The sequence below is a fragment of the Globicephala melas genome, chromosome 2 (assembly GCF_963455315.2).
Source record: "Globicephala melas chromosome 2, mGloMel1.2, whole genome shotgun sequence".
Classification (NCBI taxonomy): domain Eukaryota; kingdom Metazoa; phylum Chordata; class Mammalia; order Artiodactyla; family Delphinidae; genus Globicephala; species Globicephala melas.
In genome coordinates this window covers 97,989,231-98,016,598 of record NC_083315.2, presented here as the reverse complement: position 1 = coordinate 98,016,598, position 27,368 = coordinate 97,989,231, and the positions used below count along the sequence as shown (strand labels likewise).

Below are 27,368 nucleotides of genomic sequence, written 5' to 3'. Positions count from 1 at the left end.
TTTTTCTAGTTCCACCATTTATTCTGCATTGAGAGACATAAAACAGTGAAGAACAGAACAGCCTGTACTCATAAAAACACATAATATTACAGATGACCACAATTTAAATAATGAAAAACAGGGAGGAAATGTTAGCAAAACTTAAGTAATTAAATTAGATCTAGATCCTGCAATCTTTGTTTTTAATACTTGAAAATTCACTTATATGTGTGTGTGCATGCACAGACATGTGAGACAGGTGAAAGAGGAAGACAGAAAGGAAAGGTAGATTAAGAGTGAGAGAAAAAAATAAAAGGGAGAGAATGGAACCGTAAGAGTGTACATAGGGTATATATGTAGATGTATTTAGGGCCAAAAAGTGAGAACCCAGCAACTTGGAGAAGAGCAGCAATGCCCCTTCTCAACCACAATACCGCACACTCCCTCTTTTACATGCCCAAGACAGTGTGATGGGAATACTTTTCATCTCAGTAACAAGAAACTACCAAGAAATAAGCATTAAAAGCAAAATTTGTGACAGAAACCAGTATTCCCTAATTGTATTAAACAATACAAGTAAACATGGAAAGATTACTTCTGAGTAAGTAAAGAGACCAACAGCACAAGGTAATTAAAACACTAAAAAGGTGATTTAATATTCTTTTTCCAAAGTCTAAATAATCATTTAGAAATAGTTACCATAAAATAAACATTATTTGTTTTATTCTTACAAATGAACGTACTATTCTTACTGTTGTTATTACTATACTAAGAAACTAAATTCAAAATAGTAGCACTATAGTTTTGATTGTTCTTAATGACATCATAAAATAGCTAACATTAATAACACAAGCTCAAAAAAAAAGAGAAACAGATATTTTCTATTGGACATAAAGTAATGGCTTAAACCTGCAGTAATAATTTGCAGAGTGTGAAGTTTACCTAAAATGTTACATTTGACTTTTAAACATATATATATATATATACACACCTAAAACGATTAATCTACCATGATTAATCCAATATTTTATCATTTATTTAACGAGAGAAAATTAGAAATCATTTATAAATACTGCCAAACTTAATGATACCAATAGAAAATATACCAGTTGATATCCAGGAGAACATAATGGTTAATCAGAAAACAGAACTTACTGGAGAAAAATGAATTATAATTAATGTTATATTATACCTGTTTAAAAAATAATATATATGTGTATATATATATATATCTGTATACATATCTGTATCTGTATTCATCCACATGGCACATTAATAGTATACAGTGTAGTAAGATTCAGCTCACTTTGCAGCTGACCATCTATGGAATGTAGCTCCATTAAATCACTGGAGACTCACTTCTCACAATAATAGGGGAAAAAAAATCACCCTATATCTTGCATTTCATGACTGAGCTTCCCTAATACATATCTCTGGTTTTGCTCGAAGAAAACAATGCAGTCAAAGATGGGCAGAATGCTACTCCCAGCTTGTATTCACCAAATGCCAGGAACTGTAAAAACAGGATTCCAAGTTGAGGTTTCAGATACTTATTAAATAAAGACTTAAAATTTCCAAATATAAATAATATTTGCATAAACAGGTTTATTATTTATGGAAGTCAACTAGGCAATATATATCAATGGCTTCAGAAATCATCATACACTTTGATCCATTAATTCCTTAGGATAGATTTGTCTGAAAATCTATCCTAAGGAATTAATTTTTTTTAATGTAGACAATAATTGATGTACCCACATCAAAGTGCTATTATTTATAGTAAAAATTAGATTCAACCTAATTTACAAAATTAGGGAATCATTAAGGAAATTATTATACAGCCACATGATGGAATATTAAGTAGCCATTAAATTATATTCATAAAGACGTTTTAGTGACATGAAAAACTGATATTTTAAGCTAAAAAAAATCAGTGTATAAAGTTATACACACAAAGTGTGTGTGTATATCTATGTATGTGTGTTAAATATATGGGTGTGGAAAATATGTCAAAATGCTAACTCTGAATGAATTTTGAGCAAGATCTTTTCTTATACTTTTATATATTTTCTTTAAGAATCAATTGTTTTAAGTATCAAAGAAAATTAAGTAATAATTTAGATAAAGGACAAGGTATGAAGAACAAGGGTGAGGATACTGCAAGGTTACACTGAAGCTATTCCACTGAATAAAGAAATTGTGTGTGTGTCTGCAAGAGGAGTACCAAAAACCTAGTGTCAGAAAAAAAGAAGCTCTTTCTTCTGACTACATGAGAGGTAAAAGACAGATGAAACAGTTAAGCAAAAAAACAAAAAAAATAGAAAAAAAGAATGTAGAAAAGTCAGATCTATTAGAATCTAATAATTGGACAAAGAAAGCAAAGGGGATATATATCATCAATGCCAATGTGATTTTTTACTCTACAAAAGTACCAAATAGTTTAAGTAAATAAGTTAAGAAAATAAATTATAATAACACTTAGTTTTAGAATGTTTATTCCAAATCTTGGACTGAATACAAGGAAAGAAACTAGTTACTATTAAATAATAACAAAACAAATTTCTAGAACCTCATTTTGTTTTCTATGAAGTTGACAGATACAAAGACTGCTGTTTTCATTTCTTTTACAAAACACAGTTAAAACACAACTTTAAACTGTCCAGGTGATAAAAATTATATACTGAAATGTGTACAATCCACAAGCTATGTCTTTTATAAAACAATATTTTAGCTACTATGTTAATTAGTAACAGTAAGCTGTAACTTACTGTGTTTTCCCTTAAACTTTTCTTGACTGTAAATGCTTCATAATCATTTTCATTTCAGATTGCTTGATTGATCTGTTGATTCCAAATCAATAAAAACATGGAGTAAAGAGTAGTCACACTAAATCCATTATATAAAACAGGGAATTCAGTGAACGCACTGATTTTATACACAGTAGGGAATCAGTAATTATCAAATAACCATAAAGTATACAGAAAGCATCAACATAAGTTTGGCATCTTATAACTCTGTGAAATCTTCACAAACTAGATTAGTTTTACCTATTATACATCACTGTTTTGTCTAAAATATACACAAGTGACAGTCTGAGAAGAAACTATATATGCTCAATAGCATGAAGGAGAAATCAAGCTACTCAAAGCTGAAGACAAAATTTCTACCTGAGCATAAAGGTTCGAGAACTCCACCTGAAAACAAGGCCCCTTGATATTAACCTAAAATTAATGTATAAATTACCTAGTCTTTGATAGAAACTAGTCTATGACAACCCTAAAGAATATCTGAAATTAATATGATGATGCTTCCATAAATAAAGCGGAGAGGTGGTTTCTGGCTTTCCAAAGCAACTAATTTAAAACAGTAAGAAGTGTCTAATTAATGACCTCAGGATACACTGAATTGGAAGTCTGACCTAATTTAGAACAAAATCACACTTCACTTTGGCAAAACTAGTACTGTGGTGGAAGCACTGAAAAACTGTTAACATGTAATTATCCACTCTCCATTGTGGAGGACCAGGACAAGGAAGAAGCTTAGAGACTCTAAGACTAAATTGGTTAAAAATAAACGACTAAGTTATTTGAAGGTATTAATCAAAATTATAAGCTAAATCAAGATTCGTAAGTATAATCCACAAACAGGCTTAGATGGAGCAATACTGAGCCTTAAAGACCACAGGACTCTTAGGAGAAACTCAGTGACAATGGCCAGACAAGGAAGGATGAATGCAAACTCATGCAACAAAGGTACACTACAAGAAACATAGAATATTTTTAAAAGAGCAAAGATTTCATCACAAATAATAATTCTGATGAATACATAGCAGTAACTTTTTCCCTTAAAACTCAAAGTGCTAAGTCCTTGAGACAGGCACTATGCCTTAAATCATCTACATCTCTAGCAACTAGAAAAAAAAAAACCTAGAAAAAAAAACAAGAGAAAAAATAAACGTATGTTAATGTTCTACAACTCACAGAGCATGTGTAAACATTATGAATAATGGTTATATAGTATGTGACTTCCTATCTTTGCACCTCTTGCATTTATCACCTTACTGAAGCTCAAAGAAAAAAGCATACAGAATGAAATCATGTGAAGAATTCCTCCTCACATTGTTTTCTCATATAAACTTTTCAAATTCTACTGATGTGACCATTTTCTGTCTACAAAGCTTTTCCAGTTAATAAGATTTTAGTAGGTGGCAACTGCAAGACCCTTTAGAAAAACTGAACCCTGGAAAATATTCAATTCATTCCAGCAATATCAAGCTAAAGCAAAGTCAAAAACACACATAGTGAAATGCATAAGCTTTGACATCATATTCACCAACGTCAAAGAAACTGATATCTGAAGCACAAAGAGGAAAGACAATTAAAGACAAAATAAGGAGTAGCAGAATTTCTACTACACTATGCCTGAAGACACAGAAGAGCATGGTTAACTGCTCTAAGGACCAGATCAACAGATAAACCAGGACAGATAACAATGATCTTAAGTTAGTTAACTATGAGCAATGCTCTACCACTCTAATGCAAAAGAAGCATAATACTTAGTGACTAAAAATAATAATAATAATGATAATAATGTAATAGTTAACATTTATTGAGGCTTCCTTTATGATCTATTTTACTGTCCCATTAATGCTCATGACAATCCTATGATGTAGGTACTATCACTAGCCCTACTTTACAAATGTGAAGGCCCCACTTTATAAATGTGAAAGCTAGAGAAATTAACTAAACCAAGGTCATACAGCTAGCATGTGGTAGAGCCTGGAACACAGACAAGTCTGACTCCAGAGTCCCCACTCAGCCCTTGGAAACAAAGAAATCCCCAACATTTCTTGTTACATAAAACCTTGGTTTTCTGAACTATATGTAATTATGAAGATATCATTGGTCATAATTAAAGTAAAAGGTGAAAATATACAGTGTAACAAGGGCTATCAACCTCTTTTTGGTCTCCAAACACTGACAACATATTATTCCCCATCACAACCCAGTGATGGAGCTGAGGAGGAAATACCACCCAGCTAATCCTGATATACCCACCTTGAGAATTCCACAGTATACATACACACTTCTTTTTTTGTAAGCAGTACTACTTATGGCTCCACCCAAACCTTGCTTGTAGCTCCAAAAGATTTTTAAATAAAATGTATATTCAAAGATTTTTGCCACATTTCTCTCATGCAAGACTCACAATAAAAAAATTTCAGCACATATTTCAATATCAACTTATAATAAAGAAAACTGAATTAGTAAAATAATAATAAAATGCTATTTTTTTCTCAGGTTTCATTCAGCAGTGGTAATGATCTTGTCTCACATTCTACCACCTTGAAGAAATTTAAAGAAGGATTTTCTTTTTAGAGGACTGCTATAAAATTATCACTGACATTTTAATTAAAAAAAGACATGTATGTAGAATAAACAGGACATTTCCTCTAACAGTCTGCAGTGGCTGCTCCATTGCTTCTTTGTACAGTCTGGGTAAATCATGCAGGCTCTAACTAGACAGAGCAGCTGTATTTCACTGTCTTCAGTAATGTAATCTACATTTATCACTATTTTAATTAAGCGAATTCTTAATTTGGTACTTCCATTGCAAAGAAAAAATACCTTATTAGTTTTTTTTTGGTAGACAGCATCTTGTCAGTCTTGTAAACCAGAATTTAATTTTAAACACGTTTCCTACTGCAACTGGCCATTATTTTAAAAAGAACTACCATATTTGGTTTATTAAGAGCTTGTTCATTTTCAATGTAAAGGCTTAAACATTGGTTGCTTCTTTAAAATGATTTAAAAAGATGCTTTTGCAGTTCTCAATGTTAACCCAAGTGATATACTAAAAACAATATGTGCTTTATTATAATATTAAATTCAAGGTTATTCCAAATCAATATGAAGCACAGTAAGAACCTTACAAGAAAAACAATGCTTTACAGAATGTTGAGAAAATTCAATTCAGTAGTTCTTAGAGAAAGATTATGTTTATCATCGGGTTATGTGAAATGCCTGAATATTTAGCTAAATCCATCACTGTGGAATAAAGAAGCTTTTACGTTTTGAAGACAAGTTCTGAATTTTTAAAACTTCATTTCCCATTATTATTTGTAGTTAGAACAATTTGACTTTAAAGAATAAGTATATGAATTACTCTGAAGGTGTGCTTGTTTTAAATGGTTCACAGAGAAACAGTTACTGTAATATTACGTCACTGCATTAAATTGTGAATTTTAATACATATGATATCTCGAATCTTACATATCAATAAAAAAGCCCTGATGTTAAAAAAATTTTGTAGTCAGCACACATTAATTGAGCATCTTTTATGTGCCAGGTAAAGAATTAAGTGCTTTGTATTCAAACCAAAGTAGAACAAAGCCTTTGCACAAAAGAGGGTGTGTGTGTGTGTGTGTGTGTGTGTGTGTATGTGTGTGTGTGTGTGTGTGTACACACATATACATTTACAGTACAGTACCAAGTGATTTTTAAACTTTGTTCCTTTGAAGGGGAGGGTCTTTAGTGACCCAAGTCCACTTCGACCAGAAAAGTTCCACCTTCATCTATTTTTACACATGTCTTTTTTGCAGCCAGGTGAAGAAAGCAAAAGCCGCTTACCTAGAAAGTAGAATAAGGGCTCTAGACTACCTCTAAGAACACAGGTAAATGAAAAGTATCCTAACTGTTCCCAGATATACTGAGGGAAAAAAATAAAAGACTCCCTTTTTTTTTGAGTTTCATTTATTATCAGTTTCACATGTTGCCAAATATTGGTTTGTGGGTAAATGTCTACCAAAGTAAAGTTAATAAACATGGCCTTTTTAAGAAGTTTGGGGATGAGGTCTGCAGGGAATTGAAAGTTAATGCACCATCTCACTTTGTCAGTCCACATTACCAAGGAATGCCATGCCAGCTTTCATATTCACATAAATCATCAGAAGTTATGAGATCAGAATTTTTAAAGAAATCTATAGTGCATTAAATGTGTTCTAGATTTATATTAAAACTTCCCCATGTAAAACAATACCACTTACCTTCACACTGATTTTTGGACTGAAGTTACCATGTGAGCATCTATAATGACTTGGCCAATTAATACACATTATCTCTCATCCCTTACAAAATCTCAAAAGATAAGCTATTTTCACTCCCGTTTGACAGATGAGAAAGCAGGCTCAGAGGTTAAGAAATGTGTTCAATATTACATAGTGAATACAAGGAGAAGCTAGGATTTGGGCCCATGCTTTTTTTATTAAAATACTTTCAGAAGCAAAATAAACTTAGCACTTGAAATTTTTCTCTTCTAATCACAGCTAAATATGATGCCTTCTATTACTATCATGTAACAGCTGTACATAAAGTTGTTTTACAATGAAAAATTTAGCTATCGACATATATGATCAAATAGGTTACCAAAAAAGAGAAAGGAAAATCTAAAATTTAAATCAATGCTAATTAATGACAAATACTTTAGTCATTGTGTAACTCCCTTAGTTTGAATTTAAATAATGTCATGTATAAAGCCTGGGTTACCCAATTCAGGAACAAGTAAAAGTTAAGTTCTAGGCAGCCCACTCAGGCTCTAATTAAATAGAAGAAATGAGTACAAAGGAACTAAATTATTTTTTGAAATACTCCCATTGGAACTCAACTTCAAAAAGATATTTCATGAAGAGACAGTAAAGCTTGTAAGATTCCTTCTATCTCAAATTACTCTGATGAATGTCTGATAAAATTGAGATTTACCACTGGATAACAAGAGGTAGCCAATAATTCTAAATGAAAACTCAGAATGGTCTTTTGTTCCCTTTGTTTAAAGTAAAGCCGCTAGTGAAAAACAAGAATGTCTGCTTAGGAAAAAGGAGTCTCTTGTCTGAGCAAAACTTAAATTTAAATATCCTGCTTCTTACCTGAATATTCCAAATCATCTACATTTATCTACTGTTCACTAAAAGACTATAGAGGGCACTGTTGCATTAGCTTTGAAGCTTTACAATAGAAGCTGAGAAAAACGTCTAGAATGTGTAATTTCTTTAAAGAGTCAAATGCATGGTAATCTACTAAGCCTAATAAAGGGAAAAAAACCAAAATGTATGTTTTTCTAAAATAGGCTGAACTTCAATGGGGCAAAAAACTTAACAAAAACAACTGTCAAATTGAGAACACCGCATTGCACACATTTTGCATTTCCCTTTGTAGTGCTTTCATGAGAAAGGTAACTAATCATAGCACCTCCTTATCCAATGGAAACAGCACCCCATTGCAAAATCCTCTTCACAATCAATAGGAAAACGAATGTGGCACCTCATGCAATCCTTCCATAATTCTATCAACAGAAAGAATGCAGTCTGTTTGCATACTTTTGTCTAAAAGGCCAATTCCATTTGTCCCCTCTTTGGGAAAAATGACAGCTACAGATCCATCACCCTCACATGAAAGTAAACAAACTGCAAAAAAACAAAACAAAAAAGGATCAAAATTGAAATCCTCACCATTTTTAAACGAAATTCTATTACATGTAAAAACTCAAACTCAAAGCAAAATAGAAAAAACAAGTTTTTCTTCAGAGATGTGAACTTTATGCTATTGTGCAACAGTTAGGGGATATAAAAGAAATAAGTTATATACAACAATATTCACTAATCGTATAATTACATACAGATAGCATTCAAGCTTTCCATGTATTTTCTGTCCTCTCACATCATTCCCTGTTACAATTCTTTGCAACTAAATTCGATTAAGTACAGTGCCAAAGATCTTTTTTAATATATATGTTTGCAATGTATTAAAATGAGGCTAGTATATAAAATACAAAGCTTCTTACTACCCTACCACTTAAGTTTTTTCCACTTGTTTATTCACCAAAAATTAAAATTTTTGACATAAATAATATAAATGGGAAAGGAAAATTAAATTATTTATTTTGTTAATTTAAAAATAATGTCCTGAATTGCTGAAACACTATATAGCTATAAGAATTAAAACATCATGACCAGGGCTTCCCTGGTGGCGCAGTGGTTGAGAGTCCGCCTGCCGATGCAGGGGACACGGGTTCGTGCCCCGGTCCGGGAAGATCCCACATGCCGCGGAGCGGCTGGGCCCGTGAGCCGTGGCCGCTGCGCCTGCGCGTCCGGAGCCTGTTGCCCCGCAACGGGAGGGGCCGCAGCAGTGGGAGGCCCGCGTACCGCAAAAAAAAAAAAACAAAAAAACATCATGACCAGACTACTAGAGATAATATGTAAAATGAGAAATGCATTAATATATATCAAATCATAACACCACATTAGACGTTAGACGAATCAACATGAATAAAGGTACCATCATAAAACTAAGGCCTTGGGAATTCCCTGGCAGTACAGTGGTTAGGACTCTGCGCTTTCTACTGCCGAAGACAAGGGCCTGGGTTCAATCCCTTGTCAGGGAACTAAGATCCCACAAGCTGCACAGAGCGGCTCAAAAAATAAATAAATAAATAAAATAAAACTAAGGCCTCTAATAAAGACTCCCAAATTCCCTAGAAAAACAGTATACAATTCATTTTGTCACTCTCAAACTTCCAGAGAGATTAGCACGTTCTCTGAAATCAAAGTGCAGAACTGTGAAAGTGTTAAAAATTCTTCAATAATATGCCAACCTACTCATAAATCAAAAAGAGGGGAAGGGGTTTCAGCTGGTATGTAGATTTCATTTTATTACAAAAGCCCCAGTTTAACAAGTTATTTTCAGCCAATAAAAGTCAAAAGTAAAGCATTGTTGAAGTGGCCAGCACTGACTCTAAGGCTTTAACTTATTAACTTAACCAAAATGCTACTTGAGTATTGCTCCCTTAAATTATTAATTTATGAGTTTTGCTTAGTCTCCTCCTGAGGCAAGGCAGTTTGTAGGTATATTGAGTGCATGTAAATAAACAGAAAGCTTTTATAATAGTCTAATAATACACTAAACATAATAAAACAACCTCTTTTAATGAACATTGAATGCGCAATCCTATAAACCAAGTTTATATAAATGGGCCATGTAATTTAAAGAAACTGTAAGATCCTCTAGGAAGTAAATGCATAAAACCAGAAAAATTAAACATAAGCCTATTGCTTTTCACTGATCTGATAAAATGCATACAGCAGAAACAAAGTGCTGCTGTAACTATGAAGAGTATGTCACACGCAAGTTCAAAGAAATCTAAGAGAAATGTCGTGAACTATGAGAAAATTTATTTGCAGTATTGTTCTTCATCTACCATAAGGATAATTGAAGAAAGAAAGAAAGAAAGAAAGAAAGAAAGAAAGAAAGAAAGAAAGAAAGAAAGAAAGAAAGAAAGAAAGAAAAACAGGTTATGTCTTTAATATTCAGGATATTTAAGTAGATATTTTAGTTTCCTATTATAAAAAGAAATGTAGCATACTAAAATCAACTTCGGTTAACTCTAATTTATGCAACGCTTGACTGTGAGCAATAGCTGCTAAAAGGATGCAGCATTGTTGATTCATATACAAGCATTTTACTTAACTACACTGGATAATAGCAGTGCTCCTAAAGGAGTATAAAAAGCAAAGTGATTAGCAGTCATTACTGTTAATTAGGGCTCACATTACATTCCTTGGGATGAATCTCCTTTAAGTTGAATACATGGAAAGTTTATTTTTGAAGGACTGCCAAACCTTGCCTAGGTAAGTAGTGGAATAAGCCGTCAACTACCAGTAAGCAAAATAAAAAACAGGGACAGATCAGCATCCAATTAGTATGTCTAAGTTTTTAAACAGGAAAAGGGTTGAGGAGAATGAGTAAAACTGGAAACTCATACTTCACATTCTGCAATCTCACTGATAAAAGGAGGAAATGGTGTGTTTATCAAACTTGCTGTGAGCGCACAGTTCATTCAGAGTCCTGTAAACAATCGCCTGGCTGCCCACTTCCAAATGCATGTGAAAATCTTTGGGATTCAGAGCGTCATATTCAGCAAGCAAGGTCACTCTACTGATGCCCTGGAAATGGGAAATTAGGAAAACGTGGCAATCAGAGGTTTAGGGCTGACCAGAAAAAGCCCTGAGGCTGGCTCACCATCTTTCACCACCAGTCAGGCTGTCTCTGCCTATTCAATATTAACACAACAGGGCTGCAAGTGAATGAAAAGAACGCCACACACCTAAGTGGGACATTGGCTTTCTTGTTTAGAAAATGATAGGCATTTGTCACAGAAGGAAAAAACAAACAAAAAAACAAACAAACAAACAAACCCCTCAAACACAGCTTTCAAGAACCAGCTCTAAAAAGAAAAGAAAAAACAGGCTCCTGATGAAGCTTCAATAAAGGACCTGGGGAATGGCAACATCCTGTTGATTATCAGGTTTCCTTGACTCCTATACCATTCTGTGCATTTTAAGATGGAAGCCAAATCTTCAACAAAGAAGCTTCAAAAGCAATGCATGCTCATTAGAGGAAAGAATCAAAAATTCCAATGTGCAAAAATTACACCAATGCTCTTAATACTTTCCATATACAGACTTAAAAATTTATCCTTCAGATCTTTTTCTATGCATATATTTGTACAAATACTTTTACAAAAATGTAATTATACCATACAGAGTATTTGGTACTCCATTTCCTTCTCCTAATAATATATATATAGATATATTTCTGCAACTTCAGTATCCACTGTATGGATACACCATAATTTAGTTTGCCAGTCATTTCTAAATCTTTCAGTACAACTTTATTTCCTTAGAATATATCCCCCAAAGTGGAAGGGCTGGATAAAGAGACAGTGTATTTTTTGTTGTCTAATGAGTTCTGCCAAATTACCCTCAGAAAGGCTGAACCAATTTCTAGGGCTGTTGGCAGCACATAAAAGTACTCACTTCTCCAAAACCAGTATCATTTCTTAATCCTGCCCAAGTGATAGCTGCATTTTTGAGTTAGTGAGGTTGAACATTTTTTGGCTATTTGAATTTCTTTCTCTGTGAAATGCCTGTTCATATCCTTAGCCCATTTCTCTATTTGCAGACCAGCTTTTAAACATCCCAAGAAAAAGTGATGAAAAGAACTCATCAAATGCTACTTTACGGGATCACCAAAAAGAGATTATTTTAAAGACAAGATGGCAATTGTATGGACACTAAAACACCCTATTAGGATTGGTAACTGAACACGTAGTTATTTTACAACATATTATATTATAGAAGAAGACTTCCCAACCCACCTAAAAAGAAAAAGAAAAATTAAAAACTGAACTGGTTTAACAGATAACTAATAAGAACCTGCTGTATAAAAATAGAATAAAATTCAAAAAAATAAAAACTGAACTGGTTTTGCAAATATTATTTCAATGAAGCTATCTTTGCTTTCCATAAATGCAGAAGCTATCACACCAAGGTGGCAACATCAGCAATGTTCTGTTGCTGTTGTTATCTTTTTGCTTTTCCGTTATTCCAGGAAAAAATTTGAATACAAAAAACTTTGAAGTACCTTATTAGCTACTTTGATAAGTCAAGGAAGGAGGCTGTAACTATAAATGATAGACAAGTTCCTCATGCTATTATCCTGGATCAAGTAATCAATAAAATGTGTCTTTCTTGAGAAAAGTACTAAATATAAGGAAAAAAATGAAAACTGCCCTCCTTCCCTAAAAAGTCCATTCAATTTAGGGCCTTTTCTCATAGAATCAAGAAACTGACAATGCAGCCAAATATACCAATTCCTAATTCATCTTCAGAACCAGGTTTAGATTAGAATGTAATTTCAAGCTACAGATCATGTCTTTTCTTTTTCAAACAATAGCCTAAAAACTTGAAAAGCTGTTACCTAAACCAGCGCTTCTCAAAAAAAGTTAAGGACCACTTTTTTAAAAAAGATTTCCAAACCTACAAAGACCAACACTTTTGTAAAATACAATTAAAATGAATTACAAAAGAAAAAATTAAAAAGATAAAAAACACAAGGCCAAATTTTTATTATTAGATTCAACAAATAGAAAATTACTCTCAAATTACTATAAAAGTTTCTAAATACTTATCTTCAATTTCTATAAATAGCTGACCTTGCGCCAACAGCAAACACTTCTTGGACTAGCACCAGCCCCTAGACCATACTCTGAGTAGCAATAATCTAAAACTATTCTGAGAGCTTTGAAATGAGATGAGATCGCAGATGATAGATCATTTTAATCCAAGACATAGTAACTCCACCTCCCCTTATCAAACCACATACCTGCCCCTCTGTCTCACTGCTAATTCACACATGCCTTATTGGTCTATATATGTATTATATATGTATTGTTATATGGTAATATCTGCATGAATTAACACATATGTAATGCTGGGAGACAGCAGAACACAGTGATTAAAAGTACATGTTCTACTTTCTAGCTGTGTAACCTTGGACAAGTTACTTAACCTCTGTACCTCAATGACATATCTGTAACACAGGGATAATAAACCAGGGTTGAGGTAAGGATAAATTAGAATATAATGTGTAGAGATTAGAACAGTGCCTGGCAGGTAGTGCTACATGAACAATAGCAACTATAATTACAATAAGACAAAAATAATTGAAGAAAAATCACATGGCTCTGGGCTTTCTAACAATCAATATAAAGAGGAAACTAAAATGAGTTGTGTGATTTAGTGTTCATACAATAAAAACCGTCTTAATAGTTATAGTAAGGCAAACCATTATAAAGACTAAGTCCTGAGAGAAATTTCACCCTTGGATCGTTATAAAGTTGAACATGTAATATGGTGAAAATCTTCAACAGCATCCCTAGGGCAAATACACAATGACAAATTCTGCACACCTCTTATGGACAAGGCACCATGATGAACACTGCAGAGTATCCAAAGTTGAAAAACACAAAGTTGTGCCTTCAAGAGGCTATAAACTGACAAGGCAGATATAATACATATGCAAATAATGATGTAAAACAAGGCATAATGTAATAACAACCCAAAAGAGTAACTAAACACAAAAGAAATTCAAAAAGAGAAAGCTACATTTGAGAAAATCAGGAGCACTGCTTTTTTGTATCCCTATCCTTTTCTCTTTGAACATAAAATCCAAAGGCTTATTAAGGACCATCCAGAACACACACAAGGTCCAAGCCTGTTGGCCCTTCTCTGGTCATCATTTCCTACCTGAAATTATAAGATGCTACTTTTCACTCTATTATTTTTGAGATCTTAATATTTTTCTTGAGAAATGCCTGACATCCCCATCTGCTCTCAGATGCTACCTCCATAGTACTTTCCCTTTCACTCTTTGGAAGCCACAGAAGCTCCCTCTGATCTCATAGCAAATAGTTCAGTGGACAATAGATTCCTAACCTGAGTAGTCATGTGTACCCCTAGGCTACAAGGCTTTCTGAAATTGATGGTTAAAATAGTAGTTCTTAAACTTTTGAAAAGAACAGATCACTGTGAGTCTATGATAAAAATTTGGACCTCTCCCCAGAAAAATTTACATTCACAAAAAATTTGCACAAAATTTCAGGGTTCAAAAACACCTCTCCCCTCTAAATTAAGAAATCGTGTCTTAAAGTATCAAGTTATCTTGCACTGAAGTCCACTAGCCTGATTCTTACTAGCTTTCTGTGATCAAGCCCAGGTTATATGACCACTCAAAATCAGTACAACTTGGGTGAGGGTTAAGAAGTCACAAAAATGACTGTGAAACCAATAAAAATCATTAGAGGAGGGAAACTGTGAAAGGCTCAAAAGGGAAGACCATGGGTTATGTACAAAGTGATGATGATTCTTCCTCGTCTCCTCACCACCTTGCAAAATTAGTATGTAGGAAAGAATTCACAAGGGAACTGGTTTTAAAAGAGACCACAGACCATTTCAATGGCTCTAGAACTAATCTTATAGTAGGCAGCAAAGTATTTTGCACAAGGAAGGGAAAATAAATGTCTGATAAATAGTTCTCCCTCTTCTGATTTGTCTCTATTTTTATAGAAATCCATAGGGATCAATATTAGCTAAATTTTGTGAAGGTTAGATAGACTCAGATTAGTAAGTCTAATTTAACAACTGCTCATTCAGCACCTACTCTGTGCACAAAGTACACAAAGTGACCACATGCCTCAGCACCATAGATTCTATGAATAAGGGTAGGAAAATTCTGCTGGCATTGAAAGGTAAATTGCTCTTACATACAGGAGTGCACATAATTGTCCCATTTTACTGCCTCTGGACATTCTAAGAGCCATTTTTTAAATCTGTTAATTCTTTACATACTATTTCAAAAGTCAAAATTCTCTATATTTAGTTCATTAACCCTCAATGAAAGTCCTTGCTTAAGGCTTTTTACAAATGAGTTAATAGCAAATATACTGCTTTGATTTTAAAAATAAGCATAGTTTAATCCTAAAAGAACACGCCAAAATAATTTTTAATGGAAAAAAAAGCATCTATTAATAAGAACCTTTGTCATCTTTGGGTTCACTTCTTTATCTTCTTTTGAAACAATCCATGCCTCAGTTTACTCATATAGGAAACTAGACAGAAAACATTATTTCCACACATCTCTTGGAAGGTTGAACTATCTGGCTGAAAGAGTCTAAAAAAGACTCAGAGGGCCAAAAATTAAGGCAACAAATGTAGTAGAATAAATTCAATCCAATATATAATATAAATTTGCCCCCATTAAAACCTCTTTCACAATTTGAACGATTACCATTCTTTTTCTTCTCTGCATTAATGTACTAATAAAGTCAAGAGGAATTACACTCATCTCCATGCCAACTTGCAGCTACTACTTAATATTAATATACTAATGGAAATTTGTATGCGATGAAAAAATTGACTTTATTTAGCTGTACTGGATTATTTTGGAAGCTAGGGAATAAAGGAGAAAGAAAATCTGAGACTGACATGAAGTTGACAGGCTTTAAAAAAAACTAACTTATACAGCATCTTTTTTTCTAGAAACTTAAAGAGGCTCTCATATATTTTCTCATTTATTCTCAAAACAGATAAAAAGGATAAAAGGAAGATATATCCAAATTTTACAGATGGAAAAACTGAATTCCAGAGGAGAACAGTTGAACACAATGCCTGTATAGTCCGTAAGAAATAAAAAAGAATGAAATACAATCCTTGCCCCTTGAAGTAATTATAACCTTTAAACAAAAACCCACAACAAAAACAAATTACACAACAAAACAGAGCCAGTAGCTCTGGATATCAAGATAAATTAAGTACTATAAGAGAAATACAATGTTACATGAAAGGTCCAGAGAGGAAGATATTACATTCAGTGGGGGCATATCAAGGATGACATCAAGAAGGAGATGCCATGTTAAAGAAGGAATTGGAGAGGAAATTCCTGAATTTATTCAGGAAACTGAATAAAACATAGCACTCGGCAGGAAAGACAAGGACTATATGGGGAAGAATGAGTTCTGACAATAGTCTAGTGCAGGTGGAACACAGGTTCTATGTGGGGGAATACTGGGAAAATATGAAAGATAAGATGAAGTCATATTGCAGAGCACCTAGGGGGTCAATGGTAAACAGCAAAGGTTTTTGATGAGGAGACAAATGTGACTGGATCTACACTCTAGAAAGACTAACCTGGCAGGAGTTTGCATTATAGATACATTATAGAGTGTGAGAGAGTGGAGAAAGACCATGGTAATTTGAATCCCACCTACATGTATGACTATTATGTTAAAAGCATCAATATCATACATTGTACTTCCCTGTAGGTGCTTTTATTTAGAGTCAAGAAATATGATGGACTATTTTAGCTGATGTGTACTACATACAACCCTATGAAGAAAATGTAAAAGGACCATCAAGACAAACATTTATTAAGAGTTAATCTTGATTAAATGAACCCAGATTGATATGAAGCACCTTCTATACCATCCTATACCAGATTAAAGAGATGACAAAGATAGGGTGCTGCAAAATTGAGGATCACAATATTTGTAATAGATAGCTATTGTAATTCATTTCATTATCAACAGTGCCCAGTGAAAGCTGAGTAGATTAGCCATGGAACTGTCAGTTTACAAGGTACCTTACATAGACTCCTTGTCACTTTTTATTTAAATATTACCATCAAGTCCTATTAACCCACCTCTTCAATGTCCTCTTCAACTTTCCCACTGGTACTCCCCCAGTTCAGGTCCTCAGAACCTTTCAGCTAGCCGAGTATCTCAATTTTCAATTTGAACTCCTCATCTCCAGAATTCCACTTCCCTAATCCATTTCTTACATTATTAGTGGTTCAAGCTAATGGCCTTCAACCATATAATTCTATGTCATTTCTTTTGCAAAATCCTTCAAGGTAGTGGCTTTCAAACTTGTTTGACCGTGACAATTTATTTAACAGTAAGAAACACATATATACATGTAATGTTAACAGCCTAGCATGCAAACACACGTGTGTGCATGTTTCCCAAAATAATAATTAACCTTACTACATACACTTCATTTTGATATTTTCTATTTTATTCTAGCCTCTTTCATTTAAAGGAAGAAAATGTGACCACTAAACTGAGTTTGGAAAATACCGCCTTAGGGACTCTTCACTGCCTGAACTTGGTCTAAAATTTAAGACAGTCTTTTTTGTGGCTTCAACCTACCTTTTCAGACTTATTTCTCACTACTCCTTGAACTCTTGAGCTCTAGCCAAGAGCTAGGCTCTAGCCTAATATATCTCATGATTTCCTGCTTCCATGACTGTGGCTAAACTATGCCCTTAATTTGCAACATTCTCTTGGTCATTTTCCATGCCTGCCTTTGTCAAAATTGAAACAACCTTTAAGGATATCAAATGTAACTTCCCCTGTAAAGCCTCTCCTGATTCCCCAACACGGGACTTTTTTCTCCTCTGAATCCCCAAGCCTATTAAATGCACACTCTAATGGCAGCTCTACATTATATTAGTTTCTTTGTGTATGTGTCTTACCTCATTAGGGTCTGTGAAGGCAGAGACTATATCTTGTACATTTCTTTACTCTACAGTAGTGGTACATTATAAGCATCCAATTAATGTTTGCAAAATGAAAGACATAAAAGTCTCTAAATGGTAGTAGTATAGATTAAAGTTAACAGGAAAAGTCAAGGTCAACTAACACATCCCTTTAATTCACTCAATTTTTTCACATGTCACAGAACAAGCCCCTATTAAATCATTTCTTACCAATAAAAAAGATAAGCTCTAAATATTTATTGATATTATCATTGATTTTATGGCTACTTTATGATTAAGGCACTACAAACTTGCTGAATGAAGACATTCCTTACTTAAAAGGGAAAGTTGACATAAAAAGTTCAGTTCAAGACCTATCATATTATTGTGTGACCACCAATAAAGTCCTATGTAACAAAAAATGTAAAGATAACAATAAAGGAATAAAGTAATTTATACTTATAAATCTTTGTAATGTGTTCTCAGTCATTTAATAGAGAACATAACAAAGACATGGTAAACAACAGGTCTAGAAATGAAATAATAGACTGTAGGACAGAACCATACATGTAGCATCTTAGACAACACAACTCCAGAAGTAGACATCAACAAAAGGTTTCTTAAAAAATAAATAGTAGCATAGTCCAAAAAGTTAATAGGACACAAACATCAGAGGTTGAAAAGCATAAAAGCAAGAAATTTGAAAGACAAGACAAACATACCCAACATACTTTAAAATATATAGAGTAGATGATAAGATAGAAAGAAATCTATAATTTGTAGAAGAAAGGAATACAAGGACATAAAAATTAGTTGGTAAATTTATAGAGAGGCAATGAATCAGGCAAAAGATAAAAAGAAAGAGTATATAAGTGCATGTGTAATATACACACACATTCATTGATACTAAGTGGAGAAAGTTCAAAGTTGAGGAGACAGAACGATAGTTTTGCTAGAATGAAGGAGTCACGTTTTCCAGGCTTTAGGGGAAATCTATAGATGAAGACTCTAGACCTGTGATAAGTTTACAAACTGTAATAATTGATGAGTATGATCCAACATTTTATTTCCAGACAGATCATCCATCATGTACTTTCTCATGCATAGTTGACTTTACCATTAAAAGGGCCAGAGATGGCACAGCCTCAATAAAGCCACACCTGGGAGTCAAAATGACACTGGCCTGTGCTAATTCAGAGTTTTCCTATTTGGAGTCCAGAATCAATACTAGCAAAGCATTTCTTGTGCCAAGGGACTAGGCTTAATGTCCAAAATCTTGGGAACCAACAGGACTTGAGGCAAGCTGTGCAATGTTGAAGAGCCAGAAGCAATCTGTACAGGACTATGGGCCTGTTTAATTAGCTCTATGGGTTCTTCCTGAAAATCTTAAGGCCATCTTATATGTGCCTCCCGCTCTAAACCCTTTGGATTTGCCTCAAGCTACCCATTATCTAGGGTTTTTCCCTGAGATTCAAAGTGAAAAGAGATCCACAAAGTAATTTTCCACCATAATAAGCAGGTTTTCTAAGGTATATATATGAAAAATAACTTGAAAAAGTGTCTGCTTAGCATTTTTATAAAACATTCTGCAGCTGGAAATTATTCTTGGTAGACTTAGTGGTGACACTGCCAAATCTGATAGGACACCCTATTTTGAAAAGTTTCACTATGATGAAAAAAAGTTTCACTTCTATTTAAGCTTCTAAATGAAAAAAGTAAAATGAATTTGCCAATGGTTTTACATCATATTTTTAAACAATGTTGTGGCTCCCCTGCATTAGATAAATTATTATATAAAAATAATTTGTTAAATTTTGGACTAATTTGTTCAACTATCCTTTAAAAGCCATCCATATGCCAGGAAAATAGCTGGACACTAGAGATATAAAAATGAAGAGTACTGAGGTTGTCTTTGAGGGCCTCACAGTCTAGCAAGAGACAATCATAAAAACAATCCTAGTATTGACAAAATCCTAAGAAGCACAGTAGAGGTATGGACAAGCTGCCAAGGAAGAGACAGGAAGGTGAATTAGAGCCTATTCCATAGAAGGGTATGAAGCAACAAGAGATTCTTCAGGAGAACAAACAGATAAAGGTGTAGAAAAGCATAGGCAAAGACTCAGATATGAAAAAGCAATCTCCTGGAAACCTAATTAGTTCATTATAACTCAAACCCAGAAGCTTGTGTGGGAATGGCAGGATCAGGATCAGACAGGTAGGCTTGCAAGGGCCTCTTCCTAAAGAGTCTTTTTTTGCCAGGCTAATGTGTTTGGACTTTATCTTAAGGGTGGGTTATTTAAGTATGTATGCAGATCAGCTGATGACAATGTGGTAGCAAGGCTGGAGGGTGCACAAGGCAATATTGAAGGCAAGTGGGCCAGTTAGAAGACCTGCACAGTATAGATAAAGAAACCATTTATGATGGGAATGAAGTCAAAGGGTCAACTTCCGAAGTCATAGAAGTAATATCAAAAGGTCTTGTAGATCAAATGGTTATGGTTGGGGTGGGAGGCAACTGAGAGAAAGTGGAAGTCTGGTAGTGAGGCCCCAGGTTAGACTTAGGTGATGGGGTAAATGACGATGTTTTCAACTAAGAGGGAAATACAGAAAAGGGAGCAAGTTTGTGCAGAAAGATAATGAATAAGTTTTGAACTTGTTGAGTTTACCATGCCTACAGGATATTGAGGGGAGAAATCATGAGCAACTGAATATATAGGTCCTAGAGTATAAGCTTACTGTTGTAGCTCCAGTGGTCAACTATTTTTGAAAGAAGCCAAGAAGGAAGGAAGACAGGGAGGGAGGAAAGAAAAGAAGGGGGGAGGGGTGGGGAGAAAAGGAGGAAGATCTCGAAAGAACCATTTAGAATGGTTCTCAAGTTTGTAAGCAGTTGGAACCTATTTATTCTCAGGAAACTTGTTACTCTTTACCCTCTACCACAGTTCAGCCTTCTACCGGCCACAGCCTGCTTTATATTTGGAGACCTACCCTTCCAACAGTGGGTTCTGTTCTTCCCACAGATCCACAGTAGATGTGGTTATAGCAATCAAGACTCAGTCTCTTGCTCCACGAATGGCACAGGATCTAGGCCTGTCCAATCAAATGAAATCATTTTCTCCCAACAACAACGCGTTCATGGATGATACATGTCAGGCCACTGAGTGACAATGAAACATAAGTGGATTTTCCCTCTAGCTATTTAAGATTAGAGCTTTTCCTACTAGGTAGGCACTAGAAAGAATGTAACTGTGAACCATCTTGTAACTACAAGGGTCCAGACTGAGAATAGAATCAAAAGAAAAGAAAGGCAAGAGATAAAAACAGCCCAGCAGGCGGGTTGGTCACATAGTTTGTATCCTGTTTCTAATCTACTTGAAGCTAAACTTATCTTTAGGTCATCGTCAGTAAATTCTCTTTTTATTTAAACTAGCTTGAACATTACTTTCTGCTCCTTATAATCAAAAGAGTTCTGACCAATACAAAGAGTAAAGTAGCAATTGATGTTTTCTAAAAATTTTAAATTAATATCCAGTTTTAAAAAATAAGTTTTTCACAAGCCTGTCTATCAATAGTAAATATTCTATCTAAAAAAGAAAAAAGATCATTATTCACTTATTGTTGTATTCAAATTACAAGTGTCCACTAGGTAACCTAACATCATCAATACCAAGATAAAATGCCTAATGCAAAAAGGAACATGAAAGAAGAAAAGTACCAAAGATTAGAAGAGGAAGACTGAAATTGAATACTCAACTTAGGGAAGAATATTAAATGAATTCCATTGTAATGAAATTAAGACATATTTCTGGATCAAGAGATTCCATTAAAATGAAAACAAAGTTATAATCTCCAAAAAACAAAGAAAACAGGGGGGAGACACCAATGGAAAAGGAATTTCATTTAGTTTTCTTGAGTCAGAAAGCAGAGGAATAAGGAACAACTGATAAATCAACAGAGGAAGCTGTAATCTACTGTTTGTATGGAAGAGAAGAAAGCCAAGAAAGGAACCAAACGAGGCCACATTATTCTGAACTCTAGGTATAACAAGGATGAAATGTGAGGCTGGAAAAACTCTAATGTCAAAAGCATTCACAGTCAGCTTTCCTCTTGCCTTATGCTTAGATATGAACAAGTAACCGAGACATTTGAGAAAAGCCTACAACATGAAAGAGAAAGAAACATGAGAAAAAAAACCCAAAGAAAACATGAATATTTTAGGGAATGAAAGATAATGTTTAAATCTCTAATCTGTATTTTAAAATGGATGTAGGGACGTTATATCTATAGAAGAAAAAACAGATTGTTATTAAAAAAGGAACAACCAATAAACAAGTTCTTGGCTACTGAAAATATGATTGCTAAAATAAAAAGAAAATTTCAACAAGAAAGCAGGTCATTTAAAGTGGAAACCTCACAGAATGTACAACAAAAAGATACAGAGATGGAAAGTATGTGAAAAAAGACAAGAGACATGAAAATTCAATCTGGGAGATTTAAAGTCTGACCAGTGAGGGTACCAGCAAAAGGGAATAAAGAAAGTCAAGGGGGGTAAATCATCAAACAAATAATGGAAGAGCATTTTGCAGAGCCATCCTCACACTGCAATTCTATTGACTCTGCCATGTTTTGTGTGTCATATTTGACAGCATATTCTCTTCCCTGCCACCCCCCCAAAAAAGCCACAACAGTTCTAGGTCTCATATCCACACATCCCTCTGCACAGGAGAAATACCTTATCTTCTGCCAACAATCCATCATCTTAGGCTTCATTCTATTTGGTACAATGCAGGTTAACAAAACCATCCCTGACCTAATGGCTACAGCCAGAATGCCATGTTGTGACTGGCTTTCACCTGCATTAATGCCACCCTAAACCATCATTAAGAGAAAGACGACAGAGATATGCTGCTATTCAATAGGAAGTTGCAGAAGGGATACAGGGGAAACAACCTTCAATTTCCAGTGCACCGTTATGACATTTCAGCATGTCAAACATAAAGACACAATCATAAAAGATAACAGAGAAGAAAAACAAGTCAGCTGGGGCTTCCCTGGTGGTGCAGTGTTTAAGAATCCACCTACCAATGCAGGGCACACAGGTTCGAGTTCTGGTCCGGGAAGAACTCACGTGCCGCAGAGCAACTGAGCCCATGTGCCACAACTACTGAGCCCCCGTGCCACAACTACGGAAGCCCGCATCCTAGAGCCTGTGCTCTGCAACAGGAGAAGCCACCACAATGAGAAGCCCGCGTACCACAATGAAGAGTAGCCCTTGCTCGACGCAACTAAAGAAAACCTGTGTGCAGCAACGAAGACACAACGCAGACAAAAATAAATTAATTAATTAATTTTAAAAAACAGTCAGCTAAAAAGGAACAAATATCATATTAGCATCAAACTTCTCACTGGCAAAATGCTAGGGGACAATGGAGCAATGCCTTCAATGATTTGAGGAAAAATAACCTTCATTCTAAAATATTAAATTCAACCAATTTATCAATCAAATATGAGGGCAGAATAAGAACATTTTCAAAACCCAAGGATTTGAAAGTAATTTCTCTAAGGAAGTCTCTTAATGATGGATTCCACTGAAATTAGGGAATAAACCAAGAAAGAGGCCGATATGAGATCCAGTAAGAAGTGGCTCCCAACAGGTGGAGAAAGAAAGAATACATGATCCCTAAACATATCCTCCATAGAGATATGATGTTTAGATGTATCCTTCAGTAACTCTTTCATTGCTTTATGTGAATTAAAAGGAAAACACCCACACAATTTGAAAATTACTATATTTTCAGGAAATAATACAAGTTATCTATATATCAAACTAATCCAGATGAGAACCAAAATGACATTTTAATATTAAAGAAATTCTAAAGAATAAAAGACTAGCTATATGATAACCAGATATTTTGAAAACAGCTTGATATAAATATATACATATATATATACCTGTCATAATCACCTGACAATCTATGAGACATAAAGGCTTATTGTATTTCTATTAGTTTTCATGACTTCTAGAAAATAGTTAGGAAACTTTTAATTCTGTAGATTCTTCTAAGTCTTTCTACTTATTTTCAGCAATTAGTCAATTAAACTCTTTGCAAAAACAAGTACCTCCTACTCAAAAATTAGCTCTAATATTTGGGGGGGAAAAGAGTTTTACAAAAACAAAAGACTGACATACATATGAAAGTCACAAAACTGCAACCTGTTATAAATGAATGCTTAAAATGAAAATGAATCGAAATGCTTTCAATTCTTCATTAATATTCAAAGGATTAAAAAAATGCAATTCCATCTTTTCCTTAGAACAAGTGAAGTCTAACTTGAAGAATTACAGCTCCTCTCAATTCGTTTTTTCCATAATTACTCAATTATTCATTAGAATATGTAAGACCTCTATTGGAATCTTTGCACCGTGTTTTATAAATGGATTTAACTATAAAAGCCTGGTTATACAATCTCTTCCATAAAAGCAATATATTTCCAATATTTATGTCCTTAAAATATCCTATAGTAAAATTAATATTTTTGCACAGGAAAAGAAGGAACTATTTAGTCCCTGACAACCTGATAACATCTCTTTCAGCTATAGTTATAATTATCATGTAGGAACTTCCAAAGCAGAAGTTGTCAAGATTTAACATTAGCATTAATTTATGTCGTAACTGACGGTTACTATAAAGATAATGGCAAAGCATCCATTTCTCCAAAGACAGCATGGATTGAAAGGGAAATTTCTTCTTAATTACTACTAATCAGCCCATTTTTAATTAAATTGATTAGTAATTTATTATCTTTCCCTTTCTCGGAAGCCTGTTATTATCATGTAGTTTCTCCAAAGTTATCAGTTACCAGGGATTTTTAAGCAATCCAATTACCTCTAGTGTTGAGTCCCACCATTCTATAATATTGGTTTATGCTAAAAACTTAATACACAGTTTCTCTGTACCCTGAGAAAGAAATTTTGAAAATGCAGAATTTGCGCTCAGTATTTCACACCTCAAAGTGAATGCTGTCAAGGTTTTAGTTGTGCACATGGGAAGAAGTGAAAACTTCTTTTATGCCTTCCCCTTTGTTTGATAATCAAAATAGTTGTTATTAGCATGTACATCCCCAGAGGGAAGAAATCAGGTCCCTGTGATTTCCTTTGAAAAGTATCTACTTCTTATGCCATCCATAACTAGACAGTAAATTATGTAACAATTCTAAGTGTTTTCCCTACCAGTTTCTTTTTTAAGTAACTGACTATCAATGAGAATGAAGATAAAAGATAACTGCTTAATATAAAAGGATCTCTATTAATTAACATTTACTAAGTATAGTACTTACTAGATATATGAGTCCCATACTTTCTCTCCTAAATTTTCTGTCTAGAGAAATTAATAATGAATGCACATTGACTGCCAAACTCTTATATATAAGGACTTAAGTATTTAATTCATACCTCTTACTAACTTAAAGTAAGGCTCAGTCTCTCCCTTTCTTTAGGTCTATTTAAATTTTACCATATCAGAAAGGTCTTGCTTAACCACACCCTGCCATCACTCGTGATCACCTTGACTCTGCTTCATACTTCTTCATAGAACTCTTCACCACCAAGCATATAATTTGTTTGCTTATTGTCTGACTCCTTCTACTGGAAAGTAAGCTCCAACAAAACAGGACTTAGTTTGATCTGTTCATTGCCGTATTCTCAGTGCCTAGAACTATATATAACAAGCACATAGTAGGCATTCAAAAAGTACTTGCTAAAAACATGACTGAAAGGTCATCAGCTCCAAAATCCTAAGGAGAACTTAATTAAATATCATTTGATAGTTATGGGTGCCAGACTACACCAAAAGTTCTATTTTTAAATACTATGTAATATAAAGGCATAGTAATAGTTTTCTAACCAAAAAGACAAAATATCCTTTCAAAGGACAGTTGGGCTACTAACAGTTGTAAATTATTTATTACTAAATAATTCAGTAAATGTAATTTACTAAATTACACACTAAATTCAGTAAAGGTAATTAGTCACTGCATACCTTAACAAGTTTCAAAAGCTCATAAAGATCTTCAACCTCATCACCTTCACATTTGGTGTACACTCGTCCTGTATCCATGCTCTTTCCTCTTATGGTGCGGCGATAGAGGGGAAGAGCCATTGCTTCTGCATACAAATCAATGGCATGATGACCCACTGTCTGATACATGTAGCTATCCAGTTCATCTGACCCCACTGCAACAATTAAAGTGGAAATAATCAGTCAAACAGAGTGAAAGAGAGTGGATTTGAAAGTCCACTGAAGTTTTACTGCTTGGAGAGCAGTCAACACAGTAAAAGCTTACTATACTATATCTCTCTTCAGTTACTAAATGAAATAAAATATATAAGAGTTGCACATTTGTTCAAGCTGCATCCAGTTCACATCAGCTCTGGTCATTTCTACCGCAATTAGAAATACAAGTATACATAAATTTTTGAAACTATATATACAACGTTTAAAGAGAAGAGTAGTGTATGAAGCAAATTTTGAATAGTTTATTCGATTAAAGATTTTATTACATAAATATACTTTCAAATCATTCAAAGCTATTCATGAAGTCACCTAGAGTTGTAGAAGAAACTCTTAATTAAATACGTACTTAGGAGAGGGGGAAGATAGTGGAAGAGTAAGACGCGGAGATCACCTTTCTCCCCACAGATACACCAGAAATACATCTACCCGTGGAACAACTCCTACAGAACACCTACTGAACGCTGGCAGAAGATCTCAGACCTCCCAAAAGGCAAGAAACTGCCCACGTACATGGGTAGGGAAAAAGAAAAAAGGAAAAACAGAGACAAAAGAATAGAGACGGGACCTGCACCAGTGGGAGGGAGCTGTGAAGGAGGAAAGGTTTCCACACACTAGGAAGCCCCTTCGCGGGCGGAGACTGTGGGGGGCGGAGGGGGTTAAGCTTCGGAGCCATGGAGGAGAGCACAGCAACAGGGGTGCGGAGGGCAAAGAGGTGAGCAAAGCGGAGAGATTCCCACACAGCGGATCGGTGCCAACCGGCACAAACCAGCCCGAGAGGCTTGTCTGCTCACCCGCCGGGGCAGGTGGGGCTGGGAGCTGAGGCTCTGGCTTCAGTTGGAGAGCAGGGAGAGCACTGGGGTTCACAGCATGAACACAGCCTGCAGGGGGTTAGTGCACCACGGCTAGCCGGGAGGGAGTCTGGGGAAAAGTCTGGACCTGCCGAAGAGGCAAGAGACTCTTTCTTCCCTCTTTGTTTCCCGGTGCGCGAGGAGAGGGGATTAAGAGCGCTGCTTAAAGGAGCTCCAGAGACGGGCGCGAGCTGCGGCTAACAGCGCGGACCCCAAAGACGGGCATGAGACGCTAAGGCTGCTGCTGCCCCCACCAACAAGCCTGTGTGCGAGCACAGGTCACTATCCACACCTCCCTTCCCGGGAGCCTGTGCAGACCGCCACCG

At 34.9% G+C, this 27,368-nt stretch overlaps 1 protein-coding gene across 11 annotated transcripts in view; it reads right to left on the bottom strand.

Annotated features, from left to right (window-relative positions):
- The window catches only part of DPH6 (diphthamine biosynthesis 6), a 442,679-nt gene that overhangs the window by 400,850 nt on the left and 14,461 nt on the right, over positions 1–27,368 (bottom strand). For 9 of the 11 annotated variants that reach the window (XR_009563051.1, XM_060294493.1, XM_060294494.1 and 6 more), the window contains exon 3: positions 25,940–26,133. The exons of 1 other annotated variant lie outside the window; for it this stretch is intronic. Coding sequence is in view for 9 of the 10 variants with exons in the window: in XM_060294493.1 (XP_060150476.1) it covers positions 25,940–26,133 (194 nt within the window). In the remaining variant the exon portion in view is untranslated. Of the gene's footprint in view, positions 1–10,807; positions 10,973–25,939; positions 26,134–27,368 lie in introns of those variants that run through there. One more of the 11 variants, XM_060294502.1, reaches the window with a different exon arrangement.